This window comes from Ixodes scapularis, unplaced genomic scaffold, assembly GCF_016920785.2.
Source record: "Ixodes scapularis isolate PalLabHiFi unplaced genomic scaffold, ASM1692078v2 PGA_scaffold13__105_contigs__length_92229423, whole genome shotgun sequence".
NCBI classification, from domain to species: domain Eukaryota; kingdom Metazoa; phylum Arthropoda; class Arachnida; order Ixodida; family Ixodidae; genus Ixodes; species Ixodes scapularis.
In genome coordinates, this window is record NW_024609839.1 from 57,841,121 (window position 1) to 57,850,018 (window position 8,898).

General features: G+C 50.6%; 1 protein-coding gene across 2 annotated transcripts; it reads right to left on the bottom strand.

Annotated features, from left to right (window-relative positions):
• Positions 1-494: 494 nt before the first annotated feature.
• On the bottom strand, positions 495-5,556 carry LOC120842259. Of its 2 annotated transcripts, none has more exons than XM_040213299.3 (2): positions 4,904-5,556; positions 495-1,086 (listed from the first exon to the last, which is right to left on the bottom strand). In XM_040213299.3, the coding sequence occupies exons 1-2, from the start codon at positions 5,524-5,526 to the stop codon at positions 732-734; spliced, it is 978 nt and encodes a 325-aa protein (XP_040069233.1). In that variant the 5' UTR covers positions 5,527-5,556; the 3' UTR covers positions 495-731. The 2 variants fall into 2 exon arrangements, with proteins under 2 accessions (XP_040069233.1, XP_040069229.1); XM_040213295.3 differs by having other exon boundaries at positions 496-1,092; positions 4,910-5,556.
• Positions 5,557-8,898: the final 3,342 nt, after the last annotated feature.

Genomic DNA, 8,898 nt, shown 5'->3' on the forward strand with positions numbered 1-8,898 from the left:
CCATTTAAATCAGCGAAGTATCGTCCACAACATTAGTTTGTTATTTTTTTGTTTGTTTCTTCAGTGGTGATTGTAAAAATATATATATATATATACATGTAAACATCGAAAAATGTTTGAAGAAAAAAAATTAAGTTCCACGGGGGATCGAACCCGGTCCTACCGCGTGTAAACCGGACGTCTTTCCCACTGAGCTACTGGCGCATCCTTTTTTTTTTTTTCCAAACGAAACAAGTTTATTTACAAGTTATTTACAGACATCCTTGCAGTAGGTTCCGCAAACATTATACAAGGCCATGAATAGGAGGTAAAAGCGCTAAAAAACGACGGACAAGTTTTTAGCGCTTTTACCTCCTATTCATGAATAACCAACTAGCCCAAGTACACACCCTTATACAAGGCCACATTGAAAAGTAATTCAGAAAACGACAGGTGGATAGCTCGTATAGAAACGTTATGCAAACTGTAGAGACGAGTGTGAAAAACTAAGACTCTGAAAAGAGAGAAAAAAAAAAAGAAAGATACACTATCGCCGTGCGGTAAGTAGCTGTCACACAAACCTGACCAGACTTGGCGGAAACGATTGAGAGGAAACGCAAACGATACAGTATGAGACCGCGTGAGCAATTATGCAATCTGTACGAAAAAAAAAAATCAATAAATCGAACAAAAAAGGACGCGAAGTTCCAAGGGGGGGAAGAGCCACGGTCCACTTTCGCGCACCGCACACCTCAGCCAACGCCAACGCGCCTACAGTTCACAGGAACTCGCCAGTTTCCCACGCCTGACGTACGTCGTTGCACGCAGCGGCGACGACCTTCCTCGAGTTGTCGCTCGATGCACTCCCAATCACCCGCGTTCGGCTGCCGCGACGTCACCGATAGCACCCACCCCAACGTGGACACGAAGTAGCTCCAGGTTGGACGCGCGTCGAGATGGCATTGCACCATTGCGGTACGCGACTGCCAGATGGCGTGCAGGCCCAGCAGCATCATCACGTGCGCCACCTCCGTCTTATCCCTCTCCTCGAGTTGCAGATACTTGAAGACGCTCCACTCCACTTCGAAGGAGTCCCTGAGCTCAAACGTCGTCCTCATGGGCGTACCAACCGGGGGGGCAAGGGGGGCACTTGCCCCTCCAGTTCTCAGAGTGGGGGGGGGCAAGGCATGCGTTTTGCCCCCCCTGAAACGGCCGCCACTGGGCAGAGCAGACACAGGCCGGCGGCGCCCAAGGAATACCAAGGGCACTGCCCCCCGACCCGCGCGGGCATATTTTTAACGCGCAGGCGATACAAACCCTAGCAACGGTGCTCACGCACGCCGGATTGGCTGGTTCGTAAAGCCTTGCTCCACGAACAAGGCTACACGGTAACCTTACGGAATCCATCCGCAAGACATGGGCCGGACGGGCCGTCCAGACCAGGACGTAGGCCCTTACACAAAATAAAGTTTTGCTTGCTTGCTTGGAGATAGGCGCTGCCGCCGTCAACATAGGCAGCGGATGCAATGCGAGTTTCCGAAGAGGTAGCGTAACTTAGTGGTGAGATGTCTGCCTCATACGTGTCAGACCCGGGTTCTATTTATGGTGTGGGCCGGCTTACTTCTTTTTATTTTTTTCTCGAACATTTTGTTTTGTCGAGGCATTTGGCGATATTTACATTTCTTTTTTACCATTAACACTAAACAAACGAATGTTGTTGACGAAACATCGCTGAACTAAATCGTATCGACTCTATTTACGGAAGTGGATGGGGGCAGCGCGGCTTGGGTTGCCGACCGGACGCCGCAATGCGGCGTGTACGGGGGGTGGGGGGGCTAGGTGGGTTAATAGATTTGTAATTAGCAGCCGCACACCGTCACCGCGAAGCGGCGTGAACGCAGGCGCGGGGGTGGGTTAACGCGCTTCGAGTGATACACGAGCAGCCCATCCGGCGTGAGCGTCGTTGTTAGGGGTTCTATCGCCTGCACCGTAAAAGGAGCAGTGTGTGCACCTCCTGTAGTGGGGAAGAATTCCTACATTGGAGAGAAGCGGGGACAAGCCCTTTCTTCAAATGCGTCAAGTCTCCTTGAGCTTCGGAATACAAAGAAACGCCACTATTCGGAGCTAATCCCACAGTTACTCGACCTCTCTTGCGTCGTGTCTGTTCGCTCCCCGCGCCTCGTAGCAGTGTTGTTGCAGTGGGGGGGCTCATTAAAATTTTGGGGTTTTTTGGACTATCTAAATCACTTTCTTCCTTCCCATCCCCCCCTTTTCTACTCCGCATGCTTCCCCCTCTGCAAATATCAGCTGACCTTCCGACCTCTGTTCTCTGTTGATAGGCAAAACAACCACTAAAATTAGAAAGTAATTTGTAATTTGAGTGGAAGTCACTCGGAAAAGTAGTTAAAGTAAACTACTGATTACTAGAATAGAAATGTAATTAAAAGTTACTAAACTACCCAGAAAAGTAGTTAAACTACAGTAACTTGAGTAAAGTAGTTGAACTACGTACAAGTCTGGCCTGGCAAGCGCTCTGCGTAAGTGTTTTCACTGATCTGCCTAGCCCCGCACACCATCACATGGGCCAAGAAAGGTGTAGTTTTACTGCAGAGGAGAAATCAGCAGGGTCCAAGATGGTGACAATGGAGGATGGGGGACTGTTCCAGTGGCTGATGGCTTGAGAAAGGAATGACCAATTGAAAGCGTTCGTAGAGCCAGAAGTGTGTTTGATGGTGCAGACGTTGTTGAGGCGAGATGATGTTCGGTCGAGGGGTAATAACAAAGTGGTTTTGAGGTCGGGAATGTGGTAGTAGATTTTGTGAATAAGGCACAGCTGAGAGACTTTCCTGCGAAGCTGCAAAGAGGACATGGTTAGTTCAGTTTTTAGCGCCGAGACACTGAAAGAAAAGTCATAAGTGGATGAAATGAAGCGAGCAGCTCTGTTCTGAACTGCCTCTACAGCGTATTGATGAGGTACAGTCGATGAGTATTCCAGATGGTTGAAGCATATTCTATTTTTGGTCTGACGTACGTGTTAAAGGTTAGCTTAGGGACAAAGGGTGGAGCGATTTTTTAAGTTACGTCTGCTTAGTCCAAGAGTTCCAGATGAATCGGCGGTAATGACCTCAATGTGGTTATTCCAGGGAAGGTCAGATGTTAGTCTTACACCAAGGTATTTATACACAGTAGCGGTCTCAATCAGATCGGAGTCCAAGAAGTAATTAAATGACAGAGTGGTTTTTTTCTTGGTGAAGTGGATTAGTTTGCGTTTATACTTGTTTGGTGACATAATCCACTCTTTGCACCAATTGTTAATTTTATCTAGATCTTCCTGAAGCTGGTTATTATTTTGCACACAAGTTACTTTGTTATGGATGATGCAGTCGTCGGCGAAAAAGCGTTTTTTTGAAGAAATCCCAATGGGAATGTCATTAATAAATATTAAAAAGAGTAAGGGCCCAAGTACGAACCCCAGGGGAACACCAGGAGATACATTTATTAAGGAAGATTCATGATCATCATGTACGTGACTTGTACACGGGAAAAAAGAAAGTCACGAATCCATGCAAACGGTTATTGGTCGAGGCAAAAAGATGATTGCTTAGAAAGAAGGCGTTGATGGAGGACACGGCCGAACGCTTTGGAAAAAAAAAAAAAAAAAAACTGCGTCAGTTTGGACGTGACATTCAAGGTTAGTGTGCAAGTCATGGATGAAGTCGCAGAGTTGCGTTTCGCAGGAAAGTACCTTTTGAAAACCGTGCTGCTGTTTAAAGAAAAGAAATGGGATGATAGGTGCCTCATGATATTGGAGTAGAGGATATGCTCAAGTAGTTTGCAAGAAATTGAAGTCAATGAATTAGGGCGATAATTAGATGCGGAAGAGCGGCTGCCCTGTTTAAAGACTGGGAATTACCCTTCCCACCTTTTGGTCAGATGGAAGGCAGCTTTGAGATGAGGACTGAATGAAGATGAGTTTCAAATACTCCCTAGAAATAACACGGGTGTTTCTTTTAAATTTTAGGGTTGATGTTATCGGTTCCAGCGGTCGAAGTAAGTTTTAGTTTATCAATCAATGTTTTAATACCAGCGGAGTTAACGTTAATAGGATGCATGCGCTCGTAAAGCTCTTCAGGGAGAGTGGGGACGAAGTCCAAGCACTCGTTAGTAAACACTGATGAAAAGTATTCGTTAAACACAGAACTATCATGCTCGACGTTGCACATCCGACATTCCTAACTCTCCCCATCTTCCTAAACGTCCGTGTGTGTCCTAACACCAGAAACCGGAATTTTAAAGGTTAAAAACGGCACGTTGCGAATATGGAACGCGCACTTTCATGCAAAGCTGACGTCAAGTGACTCAAATCGAAAAACATGCATATTTACAGTATTGTTATCTCTTCTGGTGAAGGCTAAACAACCGTTGCATCCGTTTTCGCGCACGAAACGGTGACTCCCAGAGAAAGTAAGAACGCAGTGATTGTCTTTATTTTAACAATGTAAACACACTTGCAGGCGTGCGCTGATGAAGCCTCAAAATCAAAACTCTCGTAGTGTGATTCGTGACTGCTCAGGCTACTACCCAACCTCGTTGTCACGCCACTTTCTGCAAGCAAACACTAAAATTGCCAGTAAACACACAAAAGCGACATCGATACAATTATCTTGTAGAATATCACCTTATTTAATCATAACTGTTTCAATAGGCACTACAAGTTGTATTTATTTTAAGAAGAAGAAGCAAAATTTTTTTCGTAAGAAAAAACAAAATATCAATGTTAAGTCTGGTAACGTTGTAATTTTGCCGAATCATTGCCACATCTTTAGAAAACTTCGACAAAAGTTGCGCCGAATTTTCGATTAAGGGGGGGGGGGAAGAGGGGGGGGTTTGCCCCCCCACTCAAAAACAAGTTGGTACGCCACTGGTCGTCCTCATCTCGTCCCAGAAGAGGTAGGCATTGCTACACTCGACTAGGACGTGCTGGATGGTCTCGGGCGCCCCGCAAAGGTCGCAGTTTAGGGACCACGGCACGAAGAACCCCTTTTGATGGAGCCAGGTTTTAACTGGAAGGACCTCCATGTGCATCCGGACGAAGAAGTCCCTTGTCGCCACAGGGATGGGAAGGATTCGCACGAGTTTGTAAAGTCGCGTCGCGTCGTCGGGCGTCGGTGGTTGTCTGTAGAGCGGTGGCGGGAAGGATGCGGAAACGGCATCCCAGTACAGCCGCCTCTTTCCGACGGTCGCCAGGTATTCCCAGGAGAATTGGGCCTGCAGAAACTCGATGGAGCTGGCGATTTCCTTGTAGAACCTCAGGGCGGCTCCCTTGGTCGTGCGGCCACTCGTGCTCACCATCCAATTCCCGAGATGTGGGAATCCAAGGTGGTGCAGCACGGCGATGAAGGTCGGGTCCTTTGCATCCCGGAAAAGCAGAAAACGCTGCACGTGCAGCTTGAGCACGATGTTAACGAGGCCCAGACCTCCGCTCTCTTGGTGCAGAAAGAGGTTGTTCCTTCGTGTGCTTTCCATGGCGGACTTCCACACGAACATGGCCCAGTTCCGGTGTACTTTTCCGGCCTGGCTGCCCGGACAGCAGACGGCCTGAGCCCTGTACAGCACGGCTGGGTAGCTGACTGTGTTGCACACGTGAGCCCGGCTGAAGAAAGACAAGTTTCTGCACCGCCAGGGCGACAGCTTGGCGGCAACGGAGTTGGCGGTCGGTCTCCAAACTGCGGCCATTGATCGCTGCGGGTCCACCGGCACACCCAGGTAGCCGTCGAGCGAAGTGCTCCATCCTATACCTCCGAAAGTTCTTGGCGTAGTCGCCCATTCACCGAGACACGCCCCCGCCGACTTCTGTCGGTTGATCATGGCCCCTGAGGCAGCGCAGAACCGGTCCACGTGTCGCAGGATGGTCTGCACCTGTACCTTGGACGAGCAGATAAACGAGACGTCGTCTGCGAAGGCCAGAACGCGGACGTCTTCGTCCCCAAGCCGTAAACCTGAGATGGATGGGTCCGCATTGACTGCCCGGCAGAGTGGCTCCAACTGCAGCGCGAAGAGGATGGGCGAAAGGGGGCAGCCCTGCCGAACCGACCTCCCGATGGAGATGGGACCTCCCCTCTGGCCGTTGATGAGAAGGCGCGTAGAGATGTCTCGGTAGCAGAGCGCGATCCACTCCCGCAGCTCCTCCCCCACGCCGAATCGATCCAGCGCCGCCAGGAGGAACCTGTGGGACACCCGGTCGAAGGCCTGCCGCAGGTCCAGCTGCAGGACCGCCAGGGGCTGGTGACCCTCCGCCGTCGCCTCGCCGATCGCCCGCATGAGGTTCCTGGATATTTTCCTCCCGCGAAGGCCGTAGGTCTGATGGGGCCCTATGATGGACTTGAGACCTGTGTCAAGTCGCCTTGCGAGGATCTTGGCCAGGATTTTATAATCAGAGCAAAGAAGACTGATGGGCCGAAAGTCCCCGACCTCGGAAATAGGGCCCTTTTTAGAATTCTTCGGGATCAGTACCGTGAAGCTTTGCCGCATGGTCGGAGGAAGTAGCCTTCGTCTGCGGATGTCATTGAAGACTCGAGCCAAGATGGGGCACAGAGCGTCAGAAAAGATTTTGTAAAACTCTGACCCGATGCCGTCCGGGCCGGGAGCTTTGTTACGGGACAGGTGCTTGATTGCATGTTGGACCTCGGCCTCCCGGATTGGGCAGTTCAAAATGTCAACCGCCCCCTCAGGAACCGAAGGAGATCCCCGGAGAAAGGGCTCGAAAGCGACATCGTCAAGCCTCTCCTCCCGGAAGAGCTCCCCGAAGGACGTCTCGAAGACGCCCGCGATGTCTTCTCTTGAGGTGAAAACACGAGCTCCTTGCCGCAGCTCCTTGATAGTGTTCTCTGTTGCCCTTTTCCGCTCGTGTGTGCGGAAGATCTTCGAGGGCTGCGTCTCTCCCTCGAGTGTCTCGACTCTGCTCCTCACCTGGGCTCCCTTGTAGCGCTCCTCCAGCATGGCCAGCAGGTGCTCTTTGCAGAGCTTGATGTCGTCACTGAAGGATCCTGGACTGCTCTCCTCCTCCTCCAGCAGTGCCTTGAGGGTGTTCGTGAGGTGAATCCGAGCTTGACGTTCTTCTGCGCCCCTGCGGCGGCCGAGCGCGCACGCGGTATTCCGGAGCATGATCTTGAACTCCTCCCACGAGACCGCGTCCGCGCCGCCCTCCTCCAGGTTCTGGAGAGCACGCCTCGTCTCCTCAATAAAATCTTCGCTTTCGAGGATGCTGAAGTTCATCTTCCAAGGCGTGTCGCGCCTTGCCCGCACACTTCCGGGGCCCCCAGCAAGAATCTCAGCCGCGACGAAACCGTGGTCTGAGAACGGGACAATCTTCGCATCGTAGGACACGACGCTCCCGGACCACTCGCCAGAGACGTAAACGCGGTCCAGCCGCGCCTGCGACGCGCCCCTCCACCTCGTGAACCGCGGCGAAAACTTGCGTCTCCGTCACGTCCACAAGGTCGAAATCGCGCACGGCGTCGCGAAGCGCAGCCGCACCCACGTCGGCTCTTGGGACTGCCGACCCGCTCACTCTATCGCGACTGTTAGTCACGCAGTTGAAGTCTCCGCCGACCACGAGCGTGGCGGGCGTGTCAAGAAGTGCGCGCAATCCGACGAAAAAGTCCTTGCGCTCCCCCGGCCGGCTAGGGGCATAGACCGATATAAGGCGCACCAGCTGGTCTCCAAGGAGGCAATCGGCAAGTGCAAAGTGCCCACTCGCGCACAGTCTGGGGTCCAGCATTCGGATGCCAGTATTTTTTCTGACTAGGATGGCGGTTCCCCCGGAGGGGCTAGCCGTGAGCGTGTGAACGCACCAAAAAACGTTTCCAAAAAAACGAACAAAACTTTTTGCTTTCTCAGCGGAGCAGATCTTTGTCTCTTGTATGAAAATGACGTCCGCGCTCTCCTCATTAATTAGATCTAATAAAAAACTTTTACGCTTCGTGGCGGTGACACTTATACAATTAAAGGTTGCTATTTTTAAACACTTCATTTAAAATTATTGTATATAAACAGAACACAAAGAAGCAGCCAAGACCAACAGTACAAATGTAGACGTGATAAGACGAGATGAAAGGTACAAACACACCAAACCCCTGTCAGACGGCAGCTAAAATGGCATTTACGCCAAATGACATTCAGGTTTTCAAATGACATTCAGGATGGGACTAGAGCACTATATAGCTCCTACGGAGCAGAGTAGCGCAATCCTTTGAACTCCGTGTTTTGCCGACAACATGGCCGACAGAGCGGCTCGGCGTGAGTCACGTGGTACTCAGGGTTCCAGGAGGCGGCCCGCCCTATGGGAGAATACATGGAGATCGACACAACACGGCTGATTAAAAAATGAACGGCGAGTTCACACTTTTCAAAACTAGTCTGTCGTGAAGTTAGTAAAGCACTAAACACTTTATCAAAGTTTTAACAATATCGGATACGTGTGCAAATTTTGAGAAGGCAATTTCCGAGGCAATGGCGTTTGAAGCAGACGATTTTTGCTCGCAGCGGAGATGGGCTTTTCGGGTTGGCCGGAGCGGGTCACGTGAATGGTGTGACGTCGCCGTGTCGTCTGCTGCATGATGCCGCTCAGGCAATTTTTAAAAAAAAGTCAGGTCCTTGCGGGGCACAAAACTTAGCGCAAATTATTCTAAAGTGTTCTATTATTATGTCAAAAATGATTGCGATGCCGTACGTTCCCACAACACTGAAGAAACGACGATTTTCTCACGTTCTCCATGCATTTCTGACCGCAGTTGGAACCTCCTGGTGTTCGCCGCTAGTCGCCGAGAGGCGGCGTTCTAGATTGCGCTACTCTGCTCCGAAGGAGCTATATAGTGCTCTAGATGGGACCTGCCAGACGACAACTAAAATGACATTTAA